The 24009-nt window shown below is 39.4% G+C and overlaps 1 protein-coding gene across 5 annotated transcripts; it reads right to left on the reverse strand.

Moving 5' to 3' along the window:
- Positions 1-1418: 1418 nt before the first annotated feature.
- Positions 1419-23663, reverse strand: gal3st3 (galactose-3-O-sulfotransferase 3). Of its 5 annotated transcripts, XM_058394752.1 has the most exons (4): positions 22533-22774; positions 22067-22143; positions 5457-5548; positions 1419-5360 (listed from the first exon to the last, which is right to left on the reverse strand). In XM_058394752.1, the coding sequence occupies exons 3-4, from the start codon at positions 5540-5542 to the stop codon at positions 4130-4132; spliced, it is 1317 nt and encodes a 438-aa protein (XP_058250735.1). In that variant the 5' UTR covers positions 5543-5548; positions 22067-22143; positions 22533-22774; the 3' UTR covers positions 1419-4129. The 5 variants fall into 5 exon arrangements, with proteins under 5 accessions (XP_058250735.1, XP_058250732.1, XP_058250734.1 ...); XM_058394749.1 differs by lacking the exons at positions 22067-22143; positions 22533-22774 and adding an exon at positions 23434-23663 and having other exon boundaries at positions 5457-5542; XM_058394751.1 differs by lacking the exons at positions 22067-22143; positions 22533-22774 and adding an exon at positions 23434-23662.
- Positions 23664-24009: the final 346 nt, after the last annotated feature.

The following is a 24009-nucleotide window of genomic DNA, read 5'->3' on the forward strand; positions in this document are numbered from 1 at the left end:
ATAAAGCGGGTATAGAAAATGGATGGATGGATGATAAAAGTATCTACTGTACACTAAATTCCGAATGTGATCTTAACAGACTCCACTGAGCTAATTGCTAATTAATATTTTTTTTAGCTCTTTAATGAGATTAAGAGATTAAGGAAAAGTCAGATAGAACCTTCTGAAACTGTAAACAGTAACTGAAGTGACTAACAGTACACCACCATTCACTCACCGCTTAACGCCGTACTCATACTGTGTATCTCATGCCATTATGATGGTCACTACTATTCTATTACTGTACATACTGCACAATAATGGAACATATATTATAAAGATATTATATCTATATATTATTATTATTTTTATCCTCCTCTCTTAATTTTTATCAAAGTGTTTGCACCTTTACAACTGCAAAGTCTGGAGCTGCACTAAAGAATTTTGCACTCGTGTTGATGATGATGATGTGACAATAAAGAGATTTGATTTGATCGCACAGAATAATAACGTTGAGAAATCCACTTTCTAAATGTCTCAAAATGTCCATGATGTAAATGTGACCTTCTAGTGTAGATCCTGTCAAGCTGTGAATATAAAATTCAGGAGATTTGTTCACTCAAATGTCAAAACTTTGACATCTCACATCTGAAAAGCTTCTTTTTTTTTTCCCCCTGAAGCTCACGATACCAGGGACGTGTTGTCTTTACGGTACGTGAGATTATTCGCTGCTATTCTATTATAAAACTCTTCTTAACCTGGACATTACTTCATTCATGATAAAATTTTAAATTCTTAATCCAAATAAATATACGGTGGAACCTCGGCATACCGATGTGTATCGCGAAACGAATTTTCCCATAAGAAATAATGTAAATGCAGATAATCCGTCCCAGCAGCCCAAAAATATGACCAATATGAAGCGTATGGAAACTGTATGGCTGCTTTCAAAGAATTGACCCAAGCCAAGCATTCCATGTCAAGGCTCCTCACAGGAAGTCATGCCACCAAGCTTGGGCTAAAAATAGAGCTGTCAACAAAAAAACAAAAAAAAACAAGCCTAGCTTTTGAACGTATGCCGATGTTAACATTGGCATCGTGGGATGACTCTTTTGAAACAGCTTTCGCTGACTGAAAAATTTGTGAACTCACTACAGTATTGGCTTTCCACTGACGCAAACGTTTTGAACGGCTCCCGGACGTACGTGCAACATAGTCAGCGATGGGTTCGAAAAATGCTTCGTATGCCGACACGAAATTTCAATTCTTTAGGAAAATTCGTAAACGAGTGCATTCGTATGGCGAGGTTCCACTGTATTCTAAAACTGCTTCGAGACAACGTCCACTGTTAAAAGTGCTTTACCAATAAAATTGAGTTCTGACTAATCACCTAAGTGTGAATTATAATGTGAATGCAAATGATTACAAGAGCCACATGCTTTCAATTAGATTTCGACTTTATTCTCTTTACAATATCAACGCATAATCGTTAAATCTGATTGTCAGAAGCATCTTGTTTAAAGCTCCTGGTCAAAATAATCATGAAGAATGAAAATGAATTCAGAACAAATCCAGTGTCCTTTAAAAAAAAAAAAACCCTTTTACGCACGACACAGTCGCGTCTCATTTTTTAACGTCCCTCTGATAGGATGCACTATAGCACAGAATAGAAAGAACCCTTTTGAGATCTGAGAACCGTTTCTGAATATCCTAAAGCAGCAGGATGAAATGCCAACACCCACCGTCCCTGTACAGTACGATTTCACTGAGGTTTTTTCAATCAATTCAAAAGATTTCATGAATTAAAGAAAGCAGGTGTCATCTTATAGCTTGAGCAGCTGATCATGGGTGTCTGTTTAAAACACTATATTACTCCAAAAAAAAAGAAAAAGAAAAATCTATGCATGTATGTAATAATTCATAATACAAGAGCACTTATTAAGATGATAAGATCTTGTTGATCCCTCTGTTATGTTTCAAGTTGTATCTGAGCCCTGGTTTATCTTCTCTCTCTCTCTCTCTCTCTCTCTCTATCCAACTCAGTGTGAGACGGATAATATAAGTTCCGAGTGTGAAAATGAAGTGTGAACTGGTTGCTGTGTTTGTGTATTTGTGTGAGTGAGATAAACAGGTGTTTATCAGTAACGCCTTGTATGAATCACAGAGAGAGACAGGAATCTTGCCTGAATGTCAATACTTTTAACCCAAATGAAAGTGGAGATGAAAGACATGGGTGTGGGTGTGTGTCCATGTATCAGAATAACTGGTATGTATCCGTCATCAATTGTTCTCACTGTCTAGTCTATTTTTGACTAAGCTCTGGGTTATGGAGTCCCTCTCTAACAGCTCACGCTGCTCCAAATTTTTTTTAACAGCAGCATCTTCACACACCTGTGGAAAATTTCTAATGGAGTTATCATGTGAGACACGCAGCTCATTTGTCATGGGACGCGCTCCATTTGCATACACGACGTACAAGATATTTGATTCAAGGTCTATTAGTTATCGGAGGCTTAAATCAAAGTAGAAACTAAAAGGCTGATGGTGAAGCTGGAATGCTGGGAAAGCTTGCTGTTGGCAGCATAATAAATAGGAATCAAGTCTAGACATAGCCGCAGCTTGGCTCTGCAGATACTGCTTAGTATATAATAATAATAATTATAATAATAATAATAATAATAATAATAATGGATGATGGGTCTCAAGTACAGTGAAAGACAATGGATGACTTCGAAAAATAATTATTGTTGCAATGCAAAATGACACTTTTTGGGTACACACACACACACACACACTCGCATACACACAAATGGTTTTTCCAGTGGTACACAGATGAAACACTCATTAAATACCTGTTGTCAAAAAAACAAGCAAAAAAAACCTGAACGCATTCGAATCACATACCGGCATTATAACAAAAATGTTAAAGCAATTCGTACAGCTTGAGAATTAAATATAAATGATAACTTACGTCCCGTACATTTGCCCAGAGGACAGCTTTATCGATGAGACTCTCAGCCGCTGTATGTAATCTTACAGCAGTATGCAAGCACAGTGCCTATTACGCTGTACTACCTGTCATGAGGAAAGTTTCAAGGTCACCGTGTTACTGCAAATTGCTTCCCGAAACCAGCGAGGCTTTCCCAGTAGCATGACAGTCCATTTTCTCATCTGTCTTAACTTTTTTTCCCCTGTCCCTCATTAATGCTTTCTGCCATCCACTGCTCTGCTCTGAGCCGATCAGCCTGCAGAAAGACTGCAACCCAAGCAGCGTCCCCGGAAGCTTAAATAATAAAACAGTTACATGATTTTCAACCTATGCGAGGGTTGCTTTTTGACTCCCCTTTCTAAAAGGTCCAGTCAGTGAAATCCAAGTCAGAATGCTTCCATTGTATGTAATTGAATAATGTATTCAGGAAAAACACGGGTTCTGTGATGCCCTAGATTCTTTACACTGGAGAAAAAAAAAAGACAAAAGACATAGACCACAACATCCAACTAATTAGGACAAGGAAGCCTGTCAGTTCATTATGCAGCACTTCTATCACAAGTGTTTAGGCATTACAGCCTGGACAGCAGATATGTCTATGTCCTAGGGTGTAGCTTAGCAGGAAACATGGATGAGAAACCTCCACCGCTAAATTTGCTAAACTGTCCCTTTAATAGTGCAGGAGTTTTGTTTTTTTTAAATACCTCTCGTGCCTACTCCAGATGTTATCCTGAAGCCATATTACTGCTAATGCACAAGGTAAACCTACGGATAAACACCCCTTCCCTCAAGTGACCTGGGAAATGAAAATTATGTCTTCAGCTCTGTGCTTGCAGATGTTTGTAAGTTTGTACCATATATGCATGTGTGTGCATGTTTACACGAGAGAGTGCCGTATTTATACAGTCACATTCTACAGCTAACAAAAAGCATCACACGTACATGTACTCTGGTCTTTATGAGCTTCACGGCTAGCAAAGTCCTCATTAGAGGAAACCATACAGAGAAATGGCACAGGTAAACAGGTCCTGAGGAGGGAGTTTTAGATGGCTGGTATAATCTTGGACTTTCACTGTTCTTCACAGATCTTTCCCTGCAGTCTGGGTCACAAGATAAAAGAAGAAAACGATGGGGTTAACTGCGTGGCTGAAGATGAGGTTTCTAGTGGAAGAACCGTGCAGATGCTCTGGGGATCTTCCCCAGTGTGGCAGGATGACCTAAAATAGACCCAGAGGGTTGATTTTGCTGGCGAGTGGGTGTCTTCATATTATTCTTCATTGTATTTAAAAAGTACTTGTTCCTGTAGTGCAGCATCTGCAAGTGCAGCAGTTGCTTCGTATATTGCACTTCAGGTATGATCATTTTCAGGCACTTGTCCTGTGACATGCCAGACTCCTTTGATGCATTGACAGGTAAGTCGTACCCAACAATAGCCACCTTGGAGCTGGGTTGCCAGGGCCGCAGATTTTTGTTGGTGATCTCTGCACCTGAGCGGAGTGGAGGCAGTCTGCCACCGTAGCAGCCACGTACCATCTGTTCTTGGGCACGACGCAGCAGCTTTACTTCCCTAGCAACACAAGCTAGGCCCAGTTCATTCAGCTGCCTCCAAAGTGAGGTGTTAAAGTGGTCATATAGCACAGCATCGATGGCGTTCCATTCCCGGATTTTGTGCAGTTGTGCTTCAGAAAGGTTGCTTCTAGACGAAGGCATGCGCATGTTTTGCTTGAAGTAGAGCACGTCCTCTAGGTCCCATGACAGCAGATGTCGCAGCAGGATTAACGATTCGTCAAAATACTCTGCGATCATGACCAGTGAGAAGACACGCTCTACTTCGGCCGCAAATCGCTTCGCGTACTTCATCACATCTGCAGACGGTCGATCCTTATCTCCTCCCAGGTCGAAGGTCAGCGTATTCCTAGCATACATTGAATCTTTCTCTCCTGGACGATAGTAAGACCAGGGCTTGTCCAGAAAAGTTTGAAGAGATCCATTGGGCACTCGCTTGAAACTATCACAGTACTGATTGTAGTAGCTGAAGAGGGACTCAAACATGGCACCAGGCTCACGCAAGATGGTAATGTAGATGGTGTTATTGGGCATAATGCGTCTCAACTCTGAGTGGCTGAAACGCAAGTGGCTGGTCACAATGTTCGGGGGCATGGTGTTGGGGTGGACAAAATGGCTGCTGAACATGCGCGGGTAGCAGAACTGGTGGTCACACGGGGTAACCGGCAACGCCACCGTGAGGTTGTTGCGCTCAGCAAAGCGGAAGAAGATGTTCTGCACAGTGGTGCTGGCTGTCTTGTGCGTCTTGAGGAAGACTATGTTGGTGTGTTTGCCAGTTTGAGGAGCGTTCACGGCTGGGCAGGTCAGTCGGAACACTTCCATGGTCCTGTAGGGACAGGTAATAAACATTAGTTTCATGGTTTTATCAAGAATGATATAAAATACCTTTGACTTGTGGAGAACCTTTGCTTAGTCCACTTACCAGCTCAGGTGACCCCCTCGATGCAAGAGCAAACTGACAGTACTAACTGCCACCAGAATCAGGAAAATCTTTTTCTGAGACATCATCTGTTACTGAGAGAGAGAGAGAGAGAGAGAGAGAGAGAGAGTTTAAACACCTGACTGAGATAAGAGACGTTTCTGGTGAACAACGACATGAAGGAAAGCGTGAACGCCTACAGATGAATGCAAATTAGCATCTGGAGTTGGACTCTGGCTCAGCTATGTCAACTGACAAGGCCACTTCAGCACAAATGAATTCTGGGAGATGATCCAAACAGGTCTGTGCTCTCCTTACTCTCACTCGCATCACATGGCTGCACCGGTCACCATATTACACCATATCTTATTTCCCTTTCCCCATTCACTTTATCCATCTTAAATAATGCTTTAACACAACATCCTGTTTCCCAGGATATCAAGGTAAATTAGTTTAATTACCATTATTGAGACTAGTTATCCTGATACTCAATGCGATGTAAAAGGCACAGGGACTGTGTACTACTGGTGAATTCTGAGCAGAGCAGATTGCCAAGCATTGGTTTTCCCTGCATACACACACACACACACACACACATATATATATGTATATATATATATATATATATATGTATATATATATATATATATATATATATATATATATATATATATATATATATATATATATATATATATATATATATATATATACACTATATTGCCAAAAGTATTCGCTCACCTGCCTTGACTCGCATATGAACTTAAGTGACATCCCATTCCTAATCCATAGGGTTCAATATGACGTTGGTCCACCCTTTGCAGCTATAACAGCTTCAACTCTTCTGGGAAGGCTGTCCACAAGGTTTAGGAGTGTGTTTATGGGAATTTTTGACCATTCTTCCAGAAGCGCATTTGTGAGGTCACACACTGATGTTGGACGAGAAGGCCTGGCTCTCAGTCTCCGCTCTAATTCATACCAAAGGTGTTCTATCGGGTTGAGGTCAGGACTCTGTGCAGGCCAGTCAAGTTCATCCACACCAGACTCTGATCCATGTCTTTATGGACCTTGCTTTGGTCACTGGTGCACAGTCATGTTGGAAGAGGAAGGGGCCAGCTCCAAACTGTTCCCACAAAGTTGGGAGCATGGAATTGTCCAAAATGTCTTGGTATGCTGAAGCATTCAGAGTTCCTTTCACTGGAACTAAGGGGCCAAGCCCAGCTCCTGAAAAACAACCCCACACCTTAATCCCCCCTCCACCAAACATTACACTTGGCACAATGCAGTCAGACAAGTACCGTTCTCCTGGCAACCGCCAAACCCAGACTCGTCCATCAGATTGCCAGATGGAGAAGCGCGATTCGTCACTCCAGAGAACGCGTCTCCACTGCTCTAGAGTCCAGTGGCGGCGTGCTTTACACCACTGCATCCGACACTTTGCATTGCACTTGGTGATGTATGGCTTGGATGCAGCTGCTCGGCCATGGAAACCCATTCCATGAAGCTCTCTGCGCACTGTTCTTGAGCTAATCTGAAGGCCACATGAAGTTTGGAGGTCTGTAGCGATTGACTCTGCAGAAAGTTGGCGACCTCTTCGCACTATGCGCCTCAGCATCCGCTGACCCCGCTCCGTCAGTTTACGTGGCCTACCACTTCGTGGCTGAGTTGCTGTCGTTCCCAAACACTTCCACGTTCTTATAATACAGCTGACAGTTGACTGTGGAATATTTAGGAGTGAGGAAATTTCACGACTGGATTTGTTGCACAGGTGGCATCCTATCACAGTTCCACGCTGGAATTCACTGAGCTCCTGAGAACGACCCATTCTTTCACAAATGTTTGTAAAAACAGTCTGCATGCCTAGGTGCTTGATTTTATACACCTGTGGCCATGGAAGTGATTGGAACACCTGATTCTGATTATTTGGATGGGTGAGCGAATACTTTTGGCAATATAGTGTATATATATATATATATATATATATATATATATATAAAATTCGACTAAGTGTGCAATAAATACACTTTAATGTAATTACTGACTGCCTGACCTTTTCCCCCAGGGTTACTATACTACAAATATACTTTATGAAAAATACTAGACTTTTATCATTTGATGTTGAGAGCCTTGAATCTCAAGCACCACATTTACAGGATTTCTTTCTGTATCATCAGACATTATCACGACTCAGCGGTTATGATATTGGACGTCTGACCAGAAGGTCGTGAAGTCAAATCCCAGCCCTGCCAAGCTGCCAGTGCTGGGCCATCGAGCCTGGTCCTTAACCCTCATGTAAGTGCTCAGTTGTATAAATGAGATAAATGTAAGTCACTCTGGATAAGAGCTTCTAAGGAACTGTGAATGTAATATAAATGACTGCTTTTAATAAGAAAGTAAAGTCACAGGGCTAATTAGCTGCAGCTAGCAAAGCAGTGCTTCATAGCTCATGTTTTACTAGCCAGCTAAATGTATCCATGGGAATGACCACTAACAATAAATCATCAAATTTAATTTCCAGTGCAGTTCAGTCTGATCATAAAGATAATATTAACTAATTACAGAGATGCCAGAAAGAAAGAAATTTGGTACATTTGTCTCGATATGTCTATATTAAGACCTTGTGTTAAAAAAAAAATGGCATGATTTGATTTAGCATTGTTCATGCACGTGACTCATTCAGAAAATTATATTAAAAGCGTTTTTACTTGCTTCTAAAATATTTCAATGAATAAGAAGATGTCCCTAATAAGGAAGAGTGGTCTCTAAATATCTTATGGGGTGAACTGGCATGAATTTTTTGTTCCAGTCTAAACCTGAATTTGAGCATGTAACAATTAACCCCTGCCACATTTCTGCACATTTCAACCACAGTACTTATGTTTGGTTAAGCATTTTAATATACTCAGCTATGTTAGAGCCATATAAAGTATGTGTCCCTGCTGTATTTTTGTTTTGTTTTTTTACTCTCATATGTAACTCAAGTAAAATCTACTCAGAAATTTGCAATACTCAGGGCTACAGTTGATTTTAAGCAGCAGGTTATTTCCGTGGAAAAGAAGTAGCTTTCTTAAAACTTTTCAGTGACCATTTAAAATAAAGAAAATAGCGAAGCAAAAGAAACTTTCTCCTCAATTAGCTCGTTGAGGAAGATTTACCTCACGCCAGTTTTCTTCACCCTTAACTCCTCCCATTCAAAAATATTTGTTTCTGAAATGCAGATTTTGTTAGCTTCACAGGCAGGGTTACTGTTTTCAGTTACATGTGTTTCTGGATGTATAATACACTCATGTTTTGTACTACAGTGAAACTGCACATACGTCCGGGAACAGTTCAAAACTTGTTTGCGTCAGTGGAAAGCCAAGTGAAGCGAGTTTTTTTTCCCATCAGCTAAAATTGTTTCGAAAGTTTCAGTGTTGCCTTTGGTATGCGTTCAAAAGCTATGTGATTCTTCTGTTGACAGATTGGTGCTGTGTATGGATTTGTTCTATATTTAGCCCAAGATTGGTGGCATGACTTCATGTCAGGACCATTGACCCTTGGAAATCGGTAATATTGGTACTATTTTTGGGTGTCTCGAATGGATTATCTGCATTATCATTATATCGCAATACGAAGTTTCACCTTAAGAACTCACCTCCAGAAAGAATTAAACTTGTATGCCAAGGTTCCACTGTGTAGCATGTATTGCAGAATTGTCAGGATCGTGAGATTGTTCAGGTATATTGATATTAAAGATCTCTGATGCCAGATTTAAAGCTTCTTGATGCTTAAACAGGTTTTTGGTTTGCTCTACCTGCTTGAGATGTTAAGAATCAATCAGATCTATAAATCTAATATTTTGACATTTGTTGAGGTGGGCTCATGTGGTTAAGTAAAGGCCATTTTCTTGTAAAAATCTCTGAACTGATTCGGCCTCAAAATCGTCTTCTTTCCACTGACTTAAATAAAGAGACAAATACACATCGATGTTAACTCAACAGTCAAGCCAGACGAGTCGCGCTGAATGTTTGGGACAGACAGCAGACAAAGACACATCCATTATTTTTTTTCCTTGTCGTAACGCGAGCTTTCCCCAGTGCACCGAACGCTGGGCTTCCAGTCCACTGGGACGCTGCTGGATCAAGTATCGAGCTAAAGCTCATAAGAAAGGGATTAAACAGGCAGCCCATTGGAGACTGCCTCAACACTGGAAAACACAAGAAACACCCCCCACATTCCCCTTTTAATTAAACAGGCTGATTGGGTTTCTAACGATCCACAGAGATAGAACAGCAGAGAGGAGGGAAATTTGAGAATCACACAGAGGCACATGATGTATTCCTGAGAGAGAAGCAGAAAGTGGTCTGGGTTTTACAGACAACAGAGTAAGACAGCAAGAAAAAAATACGGTGGGGTTCAATGAATGACACAAAGCTTGAAATGTGTTTAATTAATAACGTTAATCACACTAGCTGCTGCCTGGGGCTTCTGAACAAGTTTATTATACACAGCAGGTGAAGTCATAGCTAAAGCCACAGCCTTTATATTTAAAATGAAAATTATATGAAGGTGACAACAGGTATAGACGCACCTGCCCCTCATTTTTTAATGCTTTATAAACAGAAGAAGTCGCTTAACCTATAAAACAAGACTGGCTGCTGTGCTCCAGCTCCGATCTGTGAGCCGACGCTGTTTGAATTTCATTTTTTTTATTGTTGAAGATAATGAAATCCACGTTATTCTTAATAAATAAAATAAAATGCACATACTCGTGTTTATAAGCCTTGTCAGCGACATAGCATGGTTGACATAGCGCTAGGCATGTCATGCATTTTTTTTTTGGGTGCAGTGGCACTGCACATGAATTTCACACATAATTCATCCATATAAGGTTGGACTTTGTTAGACAGGTTAGTCTTTATGTCCTTCTATCTCTTGAGTTATTTTTAAATTCTCGCTCTTGAAAGTCTCTACAAGTCATTCACTAGAGGAAGTCCACTGTATATCTATATATTGTTATTTAATATTAATAGCGTGCTCTCATATTATTATTGTTCTATATTTCATACTGTTATACATAATAATGACCTGAAGGGGACAGAGTTCACTTGTGTGCAATTAAAGTGTCACATGATCTCAATATAAACACACCTGTTCCAGGAGAGCAGACAGTTTGATAGATACTTTCATAAACATGTCCAAACAAATAGCCTCATGTGCCAAGGAGAAACTGAGGAGGGTCTGGAAAAGTAGCACTCTGGGTTTGGTTTAAAAAAATAAAAAATAAAATCCCAAACATCTCACACAAGAAGCCAATAATTCTATTATAAAATTATGGAAAGAATATGGGGGGGGACTAATCTGCCACCTCAAAAGTCTGCGAGTTTTCAAAACAAAAGACAGGTTAGTCTTTACGTCCTTCTATCTCTTGAGGTATTTTTAAATTCTCGCTCTGAAATCTGGCAGCTTTACAAGTCATTCACTAGAGGAAGTCCACTGAATTCTGGCTTTGTGTAAAGTGCCACAAGACAGGTCTAGGTCTAACTCTTCTATTTGACAGATGTTTGTTGTGACATACTTCATGCAGTAACCACTTGAACAAGTCAGGAATACAGGAGGTGGGAGAAAAATATAACACCTGGGGGAAATGCATAGAAAGACAATAAATGGAGGTTATTATTTTGACACATCATATAAAATTGCTCAGAGTAATTATGTAATTAGGCTAAAGCGATTTTCCAAGGTCACCAAGAGAGACAGAGAGAGAGAGAGACAGACAGACAGACAGACAGAGACATTGAGAAGGGGTGAGAGAGAGAGAGAGAGAGAGAGAGAGAGAGAGACAGACAGACAGACAGACAGTGAGAAGGGGAAACAGAGAAAGAGAGAGACAGACAGACAGAGGAGGGGGCAGAGAGAGTGAGAGAGAGAGAAGGGGGAGGGACAGAGACAGATGAGGAGGTGAGAGAGAGAGAGAGAGAGACAGACAGACAGAGAGAGAGTGGGGGAGAGAGACAGACAGAGAGAGAGTGGGGGAGAGGGGGGCAGAGAGGGTGAGGCAGAGAGAGTGAGAGAGAGAGAAGGGGGGGAGACAGAGACAGATGGGGGGGGGGGGTGAGAGAGAGACTGCTTTGGCAATACATGTACAATTTGTCATGCCAATAAAGCTCATCTGAATTAAATTGAATTGACAGAGAGAGAGAGAGAGAGAGAGAGAGAGAGAGAGAGAGAGAAAGAGAGAGGATAAGAGTGCAAGTGTTAAATCATAATCATAAAAAAATGATAAGATTATAATGAGATAATTGGCTGGTAACAAACCTCAGTGTCACAACAGCAAAGGCATGTCTATTATTGCACATATAAATCAGAGCATCCTACAGTGGTTATGCCTTTTCAGATACACCAAGATAACAATCTACTAACAATCCTGTTCAACATGTTCCAAGAGCTCTGCTGTTTAATAAAGCAGGAAATCCTGGCTTCATTCTCTGGGTTCTCTGCATTCTCTGCATTTGATAGTGGCATTATCTTCTAAAGCTCTTCTATCTGTCTGTGAGAATGAGTGAGAGAGAGAGAGAGAGAGATTCAATTTTATTTCCTTAAGACTGCCAATATATATTTTTTTTATTTACGCTTGATTTTAATTCTCTCACCTCCATGTTTCTATACAATCAATATTAGAAATAATATCAGTGCCTCGAGGATTTCATTAAGTTTCTCAACTCTCTAAATGGGTGAAACTGAGAGAGAGAAGAGGCAGAGAGGGGGAGAGCGAGAGAGGGAGAGAGAGAGGAAAACTGAGAGAGATGGGGGAGACAGAGAGACAGTTTCTTATGTTTTTTTTCTTACAGGTTCATGTATTGGTGAGATTAGCAGTTTTGTTTCATTTTTTATGAACTGCTGACAATATTTATCCTTCCAATATTTGTCCTTCTATCTCTTGAGTTATTTTTAAATTCTCGCTCTGAAATCTGGCAGCTCTACAAGTCATTCACTAGAGGAAGTCCACTGTATATCTATATATTGTTATTTAATATTAATAGCGTGCTCTCATATTATTATTGTTCTATATTTCATACTGTTATACATAATAATGACCTGAAGAGGACAGAGTTCTTGGGCGCAATTAAAGTGTCACATGATCTCAATATAAACACACCTGTTCCAGGAGAGCAGACAGTTTGATAGATACATCCATAAACATGTCCAAACAAACAGCCTCATGTGCCAAGGAGAAACTGAGGAGGGACTGGAAAAGTAGCACTCTGGGTTTGGTTTTAACAGATAAAAATAAAAAAAAATCCCAAACATCTCACACAAGAAGCCAATAATTCTATTATAAAATTATGGAAACAATATGGGGGGGGGCACACTACTCTGCCACCTCGAAAGTCCGAGGGTGAGTAAAGAGGGGATTAGTCAGTGTATAAAACAAGGGGTTGAGTATAACTCTGAAGTCACAGCTCCGAAAGCAGAAGCTCCCAAACACTCCACAATCCTAATATTTAGAAGAGCTCCCGTTGTGGAAGGGTTTCTGATGCGTCGAGACCAAATCGAACGCTACATTTGCTGGAGATCCAACACTTCTGATTGAAGCATGGTAGTGGTAGCGTCATGCTGTGTGGATGATTCTTATTAAGTAGCCTTTATTTGTCACATATACATTACTGCACAGTGAAATTCTTTCTTCACATATCCCATCCTTGGGGGTTGGGGTCAGACACGATACAGCACCCCTGGAGCAGGGTGGGAGCAAGGCCCCAACGATGGCAGCTGAGGCTTGAACCCCGATCTCCCAGCCAACATCCCAGAGCCTTAACCACTTGACCCACTACCGCCCCACTTATTAGCAGTGGCATGGATAGAAGCAAATACATTACAATCCTAGAAGAAAACCTGCTCTAATATGCAAGAGACTTGAGACTTGGGTTCAGTTTCCAACAGGACAATGACTCTAAGCATAGTGCCAAAGTTACTTCAAAACCAGCAACCTGAATGTGACAGAATGGCTAAATTAAACATCTGTGGTAAGTCTTAAAATTTGGTCTCCACTGAATCAGATATCACATATCATCCATCATCTCACAGAAGACTTAGTAGCTTTAAACATGGGGTATTGGGGGAATAAACCAACCAACCAGCAACTAACAAATTCCGTTACAAAATTTACAAAGGCGTCCTGTGGTAATGCAGAGAGAAAAGCGCTCAAGACAAACATCACATTGAAAAGAAATTAGTGTGTGTGTATGTATTCTGTGTGTGTATTCTTGGTGTGTCACAGTGTACAGATCATCGTGTTCGGCACTGCCTGCAGCACTTTTGCATGAAGGTCGTACACGTAAGAAGACATACACAAATAACTCCAGCTTGCAAGTCATAATGGATAGGCTTGGAAGGAGTTAGAAATGCAAAAAAGCTGCACAAAAGTAAACTGACTTTGCATCCCTTCTGTTCTGCTTGACATACCTTCTGAACCGCATAACGTTTTTTTAATGAAAAAGAAAAAGAAATCAATCAGATGATAACTGTAGGTGTGTTCATTTTTATTTATTACTTTAATAATGATAGATTTACGCCATTAAATATCTGTCAAATAATGTGTGTGTGTGTGTGTGTGTGTGTGTGGCTCATTTCACAATCCTGACTTTAGCATTCAGTACAGTACCAATTCCACTAGCGTGAGCAGGAACAAGTTGCTCTGCTCATCGTGTTCATGTTGACTCACGCTTTCTGCCTATGTGGATTAACAAGAGGGCCAAGGAGTGATAATAAGAGAACAATAACTTGACTCAGACATTTGCAGACGTTGCGAAGTTGTAAGGCGTTGGCAGATTTTGTTTTTTTTTTTCCTTGTATATACACCCTAAGCATCCTGATGAGATGAGATCAGTTGTCAAAATGACAACTAACCAAACATATGGCATACTTGTGTTTACTTTGTGCATGTCCACTATATACTGATGATTTAGAGAAATCCTGCTCAGTGTATAAATGTCTCTTCTCAGTTAATCTCCCGGAGGACGGTACATGCCCTGACGGCACACTCCAAATCGCCTGCAGCTCGCCTGAATCATCAGGTCTGATGTAATCATCAGCAGTATGGTGTCCTGCTCTTTGGCATTTGCAGTGTATTCAGGGACTTGAGGTAAAATTAAAAAATTTAAAAAACTCTGGACCTGCTACTGGACTGCACATATAAACCAACAGTGCAGTGTTAGGGGGAAAGAAAAGACATAAATTAACGTCCAGGGATGAAGAAATGTTGCTACTCTGGGACAAGAAAGGAACTGGTGAAGCAGATAAACGCATCAGGTACCTAAGTACAGTATTAAATGAATTAAAAACAAGCACAAAGAAGAAGCTCCTACTTTACGACCAGAAATTAAAACTGAATTGTTGTGATATCAGTTCATTACATAAAGCAAAAGGGGTTAGGCTTATAATTAGATGATTATGTATTATGTTGTGGGTGTGTTTGGCCAATAAAAAAATAAAATAAAAGGGAAGAACAGCTCAATATGAACTGACCCTTTAGTGTTCACCACTCTGATGGCCACATTGCTTTGTCCATATAGTCTAAAAAGCATTATTTAAAGATACTGAATTAATTAAGCTTCAGAAGTTGTACCAAACAAAGAAAATAACCTGAAGATGAACAAATGGAAGTACTGGAATGGCCATTACAATTACAAAGAGGGAGGAGGAGGAGGAGGGGGGGGCAGTATAGTCTGTGTGTGTGTGTGTGTGTGTGTGTGTGTGTGTGTGTGGATGAAAGTGAGAGAGAGAGAGAGAGAGAGAGAGAGAAATCTGTGTGTATGTGTATCCATCAGTGTAGTTATCTATTGTTACTATAAGTGATAAGTACTGAAACACACAGAGAGGATTATTATTAAGTGAGCAGCAGTGTGATGTGACTCCATCCAGTTCACTACCCCAGAGCTGTGAGAAAGCATCCTACTGCCTCACTACTCCATTGAAGCCCTTTAAAATGACATTGCCTTTAAAAACCGGTGAAAAGCAGGATTCCTGAAACAGAACAGGGTTCACTTGTTGTCATTTGTTTTTCGAGTGGAGGAAAGCAGTAATCTAATCTAATATAATCTAATGTAATCTAATGTAATCTTATCAAATCTAATGCTGAATGTTTAACCAAAACTGCTTTGGATTCTCAGACCGATGCGGTCGCACTGCTTAACCCACGTCAGTGTAGGTTGATTCATTTCTGCATGTATTGAGAGAAAACTGACCACATGCAACAATGTGGGGCTCACAACATAAAAATTAGATCACTTATATAGTCAGGATCTTGGGTGAAAGTGTACTTTATGCAACAGTCGGCATAAACCAGAGGAAAACCAGTTGCTCTGTCTGTAACAGACGTCTGATTGAAGCCAGCTTGGGAAAAATTCTCAATTTCTCCAGTCAGACGAGCGAGTAACTGGGCACGTCATTTCCATCATTCTTAATCCTTGAACTCGATGACAAAGATGGACTGGAACTGCAAGCCGAGATGAGATACCGCTCAGTGAAAAGATAAAAAGAAATGGCTTTGAAATGAAATCTTATTGATGCCACAACAGAGGCTAATTTGGGTTGGTTTTAGCGCCGAGGTCGGAGTTGAAACGTCGGGGACGGCAGAGGATGGAAACGTAACACGGCTAGCTCTGACAGGGAGCGTCTTTGTTGTTTTGTTTTTTTTCCTGTGCGTTGAACGGTTTTGTGTTCATCACCCCCCTGAGAGGGGCTTGTTTTTCGTCACGGAAACCGCGGCAGTGCAAAGGTTCATGGGAACGCCACCTGTAAGGGGTGAAGACGATCATACCTGCTCTGATAATTGCTAGCGTTTACTAACCTATTAATGGTTCTTTGTGGCTCGGGTTTCTACATTCCTAACCGATTATGAAGATTCACGCAGAATTAAAACACCTCACGCTCACAGGTCCTGACAAAACAACAGATCTGCGTCACTGAAAACATTTTTTTTAAAAAGACCTCTTTTTAGTACTACAGATATTACAGCTAAAAAAAGAATGTTATTCTGAGCTTTATTTCTTTTCCACATTAAATCATAGACTCTCTTTTCAAGTGAACAAGTTTTAATCTAGTGAGATACTCCAGCGTTCCAAATGAAATCCTGAGAAAATATGCGTTTATTCAAAAGCTGGGCAGAACTTCAAACAGCACATGAATGATCATATCAGGACTCGGCGAACCAATTAGCGAACGATGTTGACCAATTTAACATCGTTGATAAATATTTTATACCACGTCAGCTATCGGTATTTCCGGCTTTGCTACAAACCGGATCGCCGCATGCTAAAAAAAGTAGACAAAAGAAAAACACATGATAATGGTCGATGGAGCGACGTGACTGGGTTTTATCGAAGGCATCTCGGTTGCGAGCGATTTGTAGCAGTCGTGGCACTTCGGGAAATTTCGCAACACTCTACGGTGCGGAGAGATTAATGGTGTAGGGTTTCCAAGTAAAATGACAAGTCACTTTTAAAGGAAGAGATAGAAAGATAAAGAGAAAGAGACTTGGAATCTGTTAATCTGTGTAATTACCTATTGTTGTCTGAATCTAAGTGATAACAGGAAGCACTTATCTAATTTCAGGTCTATTTTTGCTTGCAGTTTTAAAGGTTAATTTTTTAGTCTGAATTTTTTCTTCCAAATATCCACTGCTGAAAGCATGATACAAATAAAACTGAATTAAATCATATACTATACTATACTATACTATACTATACTATACTATACTATACTATACCATACCATACCCAGCTGGTGTAATGTGTGGATGTGGATTTTTATGAGTCTAACATTTCACTCGCTTAATACCACAAAGCTTCATATGAACTAATACCAACCTCTAAAAAAAAATAGCCAGCACATGTGGAGAGTTCTAAGCTGAAAACTCAGCATGAGAAGCTGTGGCTCAGTGTGAGTGCACACACACACACACACACACATCTATTTTTCCAGTGTGAGTGTGTATAAAGTGCTGACCTGAAAACTGGTAGAAGAGCTTACAGTGCATGAGGCAGCAGAACATGCAGAATATCAATAAGGCTTGCAGAGGAAAAGATGGACAGGATGGAGAAGATAAAAGGGAATTAGAAAGTCAGGAAAGTCCAGGTGAGGTCAATTTTTTTTGGAATGTCAAAGAAAAGCTGCAATGACGTAGGAGTTTAATAATAATAATAATAATAATAATAATTATTATTATTATTATTATTATTATTATTATTATTATTATTATTATTATTATTATTATAAAAAAGTGAAAAGTCATTCAAAAATGAGCATATAAAATATACATGCACAGTATATTATATATAAATGATAGACGGTGATGGTGAAGGAGATCTAACGCTGGCTAATAGAGACACCATTTAATAATGTAAAGCCCAGGGCTGCGTTTGCAGAATATCTGATTTGTTCCTTTGAGCAAAATGAACAGCTGTATAATGACATTACTGCGTCGGCTGCTCTGTAGTTTCAGCAGCGGCTTTAATCATTTTTTATTTATTTATTCATTTTTATTTATTTATTTATTTCATCCCAATGTCACAAATCCTTTAATGTGGGAAAAAAACAAACAAACAAAAAAAAACCTTTTCACTGATATCAAGCTGACATATCCGACTCTTCACTTTCTTAAAAAAGTTTAAGATCTCTGAGAAAATGAAATGCTTCGGTACATTAATCTGTTTTCATCAACATGTTGAGAAGTAAAGGTACGATAAATAAAATAAATAAAATAAACTCTTTAAAATGAAGCTCTGAGTGTGGATTAAATAAGGAATAAAACACTCGGGGGCAGTCTAACGTAGGAAAATAACCAACAACAGACATTTTTGCTCATTTTTTTTTTATTTCGATCCTTATTATGTACTTATACTCTAGCTATATTTAGTCTTCTATAAATGTATGAATAAATAAATAAATAAATATCTTCTTCCAAAATGCTTCACCATATTAATAGACATTTTTTGTGATTATGTAATCTGTTTATTCTCAGGTTATTAGATTCCTACATGGATCCTGTTTAAAATATTTATTTTATTATTTAATTATATTAAATTAATAAAATAAAATTTAAATTTTATTATATTAAAAGATTTCTTTTCTAAACTTGTTTATTGGTTATTTTTGCGAATCATTTATTTAAAGTATTTTTAAGCAGTTTTCTGTATCGCTAAAGTTTTAACTGCTCTGAGGATCGATGCCTTTCTGAACAGCTGAATTGACTTTTCAATCATTTCTTTCTACATTCAACATTTGAAGCAAGCTGAATGATGCTGTAAACTGGAATATTCACAGAAATACTGATTTTTACTGCATTTTACAGTAAAAGGTTGAATGCTGCAGCATTACAGTACCTCGCTTGTGGTGCGGCTGCCAATATTTTACTGTAAGTTTAAAGAAATAATAGAGTAAACGGCTGAGATGTAGCTTCACAGCGTGAATGCTGTAAAATGACAGTATATCAGCGGGTCTCTGTAGAAATAATAACCTTTCAGAAGCAGTGAGTTGATATAGACCTGTGCTTTGCCTTGCAGCTTGCAGTTCTCTGTTCTGCTCTCTGTTATAGAACATTATTAATAACATTATTCAAACTATTAAATCACCATTTATCTCGTTTACAGTCGGGTTGAATGACCATCTTTTAAAAGAATCGATTATTAATGACATTGTACAGATGGTGCAAGCTAATATTTATACAACACTTTTATTCTGCTCCATATATTAATGCATGAGGATTTAGAATCAATACAGAAAGTGTGTATATGTATATAAATATATATATATATATATATATATATATATATATATATATATATATATATATATATATATATATATATAACGGTCAGCGTGAGGAAGAAAGAGTTTATTCTGGCTGTCAAAACAAGACGTCAAACAAATCTCCTGTTGAAGAATGGATTGTTTTTTTGTTGTTGTCTGGTTTCCTTTTCAGAACAGACAACACAAAACGACACCAGAGGGATATAACAGACAGAGCTATACACAGATGAGGTCAAAACACTGCGTTGGGGACAGACAGAAAAGTGACATTGATACAGTAACAGGATATGAAAGTGGAAAAGATGAGCGCGATGGATGCCTCACCGAGACGGCTACGTAATAAATGGAGTTTCTGCCTCGACTCTATCAGAGTTTCTGCGTCTTCTGTCTTTTAGACAGAGAAATAATAGAGTGTTTGTTAGCTGTTAATCTCTCCTTTATATCACAGAGCTGTCCAATTCTCCACTCTGGTCACTTCTACAACAGCAGAAGGACTGCACTCTGGACTTCGAAACACAGTTTAATACAGTATTAATGCACTCATTACAAACCTTATTATCGTTTCTATAGTTACAGCTCATTTCCTCCTGGTTTTGTGGTTTCTCTACAGCCTAAAAATAATAGACACGGAGAAAATAACTGCGTTGTTATTTCACTTGTGGTCATTACTGAGGTGACATTTTGTATTATTTAAACAAAAAACACAAAAAAGACATTAAAAATGATACATTTTGTACACTAAAACTATCCAAATGACCTATCTCTAACACACACACACACACACGCACACACACACACGCACACACACAGCAGCTCATTTTCTCTGTCTCATTTATACCAACATGAGACTTTCACTCCTTTTCATTCACCATCTGACACCAACCACACACACACACACAAGCCTCTCAATGGCTATAGAGAAACCACCAGTAAATTTTTAATCAGAGGCCAGACTAATCAGGTTCCCTTTGTAAATGCCAGCACACACATGCACGCACACTCCCATTCCTCATCTCCATAAGTTTAATCCCCAGCTATTGCAGGTCACTGTATGGTGATTGACCCCTGGCTCTGACCCTGGATCCTGTGTAGTGTTGGTAAAATGCGAAAAAACAATTTCCCTGTCAGGATTATTACAGGATATAAGACTAATCTAAAAAGAATTAACCAGAATTAATCTGCACATGTTCATCGAGCCTGGTGCTCTCATCTGCCTCGGTCTTGTGTCATACACCAGAACATGCTTCTGTAACACACACACACACAAAATGAGCCTGACCTTAATAAAGATAAAAGCTAAAGGATCCATACTGGCAGTTCAGAGATAAAAGCTAAGTGACCTTTCCTGTCAGTTACTGCAGGACCTGATTCTCTCCGAAATCAGATCAGCTCTGATCCTCAGCCAGCCCTCACAAGTCCGCTGCATACTCACTCTGTCACTCTGTCTCTGTCAGCGTTCTTGTTAAAGTCGTGTCACATCAATTTAGCCAAGCTAGCGCTTGTTAATGAGAAAATGTTTGTGATCTCAGGCATATGATCATATGTTGGCTACGCAGGTCACCATAACAAACTTCAAACAATGCTGATACGGACAAAAGGCAAACAAAGCCTGCTAAGTGACCTTTCCAGGAGAAAGAACGATAAAGATTCAATTTGGTTCGCTTTTTAGCGCCTTCAACAATAGACAGTGTCACTTGTATAGAAATCTGGATGGAGATTCAGATCTCAGTGGAATCAGATTAAATCCTTTTCATGGCGAGCAATTTTATACAATTCTAAATTGGATCATTTATTGTTTTAATCTCCTATTTACAATATATAGAATCTTATGTAACTCTATACTAACCAGTACAATGTGTGCTGAAAGGACTTTCTGTACGAGGATCATGTTGTGTATGATTACAGTAGAAGGTACAAATCAGTATACAGGTGAGATTACTCCCTGAGGGCTGAGGGAGAGATTTGGGCATAAAACGTTGGGATCATCATCAACAGCAGCAGCTGTTGAGAGTTTTGTTCATTTTTCTAGCAGGGCATTAATAGAAACAGCAATTTGTGTCAATATAATAAGAATGTTCATTTTCTTCTCTTAAGAATTTCCTTCTCTCTGTTTCTTGTTGGCGTTGATTACATCGACTTAGTTATATATTCATCTACTGTATATCTACAAAAGGTGTCTCATCATCTTCATCATCATCATCATCATGGTAAAGCACATAAATCGCCACACAAGGTATTATGTAATGCTATATTTGTACAATCTGAATATTTTGTGTCTCACCCTTAAAATAAATTCTGTTAACCTTCTAAATATAGATTTATTTCACGAACATTATTTAAATGTCTACTGTATATTTTTATTTACTTATTAAAGTCATGAACTCCTGAACTTTCCACTGAAAACAACAAAACCATCAAAGCGGAGTCTATTTATAGGCCAATTTGGGTGTTTTTTGTTTATTTCCTCGCTCTCTCTTTTTCTTAAGTTACTGTGATTTAAATTAAAGGGACAAGTGTAGCTCAGTCTCAAGCAGTCTAATAAATGCAATAAGTTAATAAAAAAATAAATACAATAACTTAGTAATTTTGCGCCGTGACTTCCATGACTAGCGTTTTATTTTTTATTTTTTAAAAATCCTACAACCCCTGGCTATACAAGACAGTCCACCAGAGGTCACCTACTGCTCTAAATAGGTAATAACTCAAGCAGGTAAACTAAAAATTCAATTCAAATGTAATGATTTTAATGAAATCAGTTAAAATATTGAGCTCAGCCGACTTAACAAATCCTTTTTTCGGAAACTCGGCATGTGTTTTCTTACCCTATTTAAATGCCCGGTTTTGCATCCGCTGAACTGCAGGCAAATGTTGGACTGGGTCAACGAAAATATTTAGACAACTGGGCAAAAAAAAAAGCACACAAGATTCTCATGCATGCCTGAACAGCAGGGAACGATCAAGGTGACACAGTTTACACAGTAATTACACTAATCACCTTGTTACTCCCTTTTATCTACACAAATAATTTATACTGGAAATTAGGTGAGACGTATTAGGTGTAGTCATCAACTTAACAGCCCACACATATCATGATATATTGCATGGTAAAATATCGTATAGGTATTGCAAAGTCTTGTATCATAATCTAGCACACAGTGTCATATTGAAATGTAAGCATCATATCATTTACCGTTTCAGAAAATATTGCAATGTATCGCATCATAAAGTATCATACCGTAAGGTACAGGATCGTATCCGACTGCATTACAATTACACAAATCTACCCACCTGTCTATGTTTCCCCAGTGTAGTGCGTTAAGGAACCCGGAGAGAAGTGACGCTTTAATGAAGAAAGGCAGTGGAAATCAAAGAGACAGAAAACCGTGCAGCTGGAAGGATCCGGTGTGCCTCAGCCTCCTCTGAGTGGCGGAGTGGCCGCAATGGACACGGCTAATATGTGAGCAGCGGAAAAGGGTGGGTTGCCAGATTGTGCCTGATTGGCTCGTTTACCTGACGAGTGCGCTATCGCTTAAGAACACTAGAGATGGCACAATGCCTCCAGATGCTTATTATTAATTAAATATATAAATAAAGCTAAACAACGATTTCAAGCCTGTAATTGTGATAAGATAATTAACTAATTACATAAATAACCATGCTGACGCCACACGATGACGTAACAGAGGCACAGAAGTAACGCATCATTTCAAGATGTAAAACTAATTCAAAGCAGGTTTCGGTTTTACTTCGAAAGCGATTATTCTTTAGATTTTGCTTGGACTGTTGAAGTTGTTTGTTTGTCTGTCTTGGCTGTTTTTCTGAAACTTGTTCTTTGTAACCCGCTATAGGATCCATCACACACACACACACACACACACACACACGTAAACCATCTGGTGAATAAAGTCTGTGCACCGGTAACATTTCGTGCAGGGACCCATGAATAATCCCTACCTAGTCTACACACACTAGTACATTCAGTGCACACAGTACAATACAAGGTGTTGTGCATCACTGACCTGGTCACATGTGCTCTGTATAGACTGCCCATATGCAAGGTAACACACACACACATATATACACACATACACAGACCCAAACGCATCTGATCTGTAGGCTTTACACTAGCCTGTATCTCACACACACACACGGCTATATTCTGAAAATGTCTTCGTATTCGCGCACTCACCTCTGTCATTAGACTGTCCATGATAAAGAGGCTTCATGCACTCTACTCGCGCCGCTTCTCCACCACACACACACACACACAGCGGTTTTTTTAATCCCTCCGACGTGTTATTCACGGCGCCGTGACGTAACGTAAGGACCCTTTTGCACGCCGATGGCCCCCTTGTTTCAGCGACGAGTCCGTGCGCGTAAAGCGGCGTGCGCGCGCCACCACCGCGACCCCCCCTTCCCCCCTACTTCAGTGACCAATGCGCGTGCAGACACACACGCACACACACACACACACGCTTTTCTCCACATCTACTTGTTATTTCTTATTCTCTTACTGTATTTGTACTTTTACTTATGATGTGATCTGATTGTTTTTTTTTTCTTAACAAATGGTCTAATTTGTCGTCTTTATTAATCCCTGATCAGTCAACAATCCTATTGCAGGGACCGAGAGCAGAGGAAGAACTGGATGTGCAGGAAAGACCTGCAGCTTGGTTTATTCGGAGAGAGAAACCGATGATGTAATTCATGAAGCAGTCTTCGTTCCTCACATATACTGTAGTGATCTTGACTTCTCCGGACCGGA

Source organism: Hemibagrus wyckioides, linkage group LG07 (assembly GCF_019097595.1).
Source record: "Hemibagrus wyckioides isolate EC202008001 linkage group LG07, SWU_Hwy_1.0, whole genome shotgun sequence".
Classification (NCBI taxonomy): Eukaryota; Metazoa; Chordata; class Actinopteri; order Siluriformes; family Bagridae; genus Hemibagrus; species Hemibagrus wyckioides.

What these genes read in the sequence shown, in the direction of transcription:
- gal3st3 (XM_058394749.1), bottom strand. Translation starts at nt 23,454, where the DNA reads ATGGACAGTCTAATGACAGAG. An exon ending in TGGACAGTCTAATGACAGAG is followed by an intron (nt 5,543 to 23,433) that starts GTGAGTGCGCGA and finishes TCTCAGTAACAG; the next exon opens with ATGATGTCTCAGAAAAAGAT. An exon ending in CGAGGGGGTCACCTGAGCTG is followed by an intron (nt 5,361 to 5,456) that starts GTAAGTGGACTA and finishes CTGTCCCTACAG; the next exon opens with GACCATGGAAGTGTTCCGAC.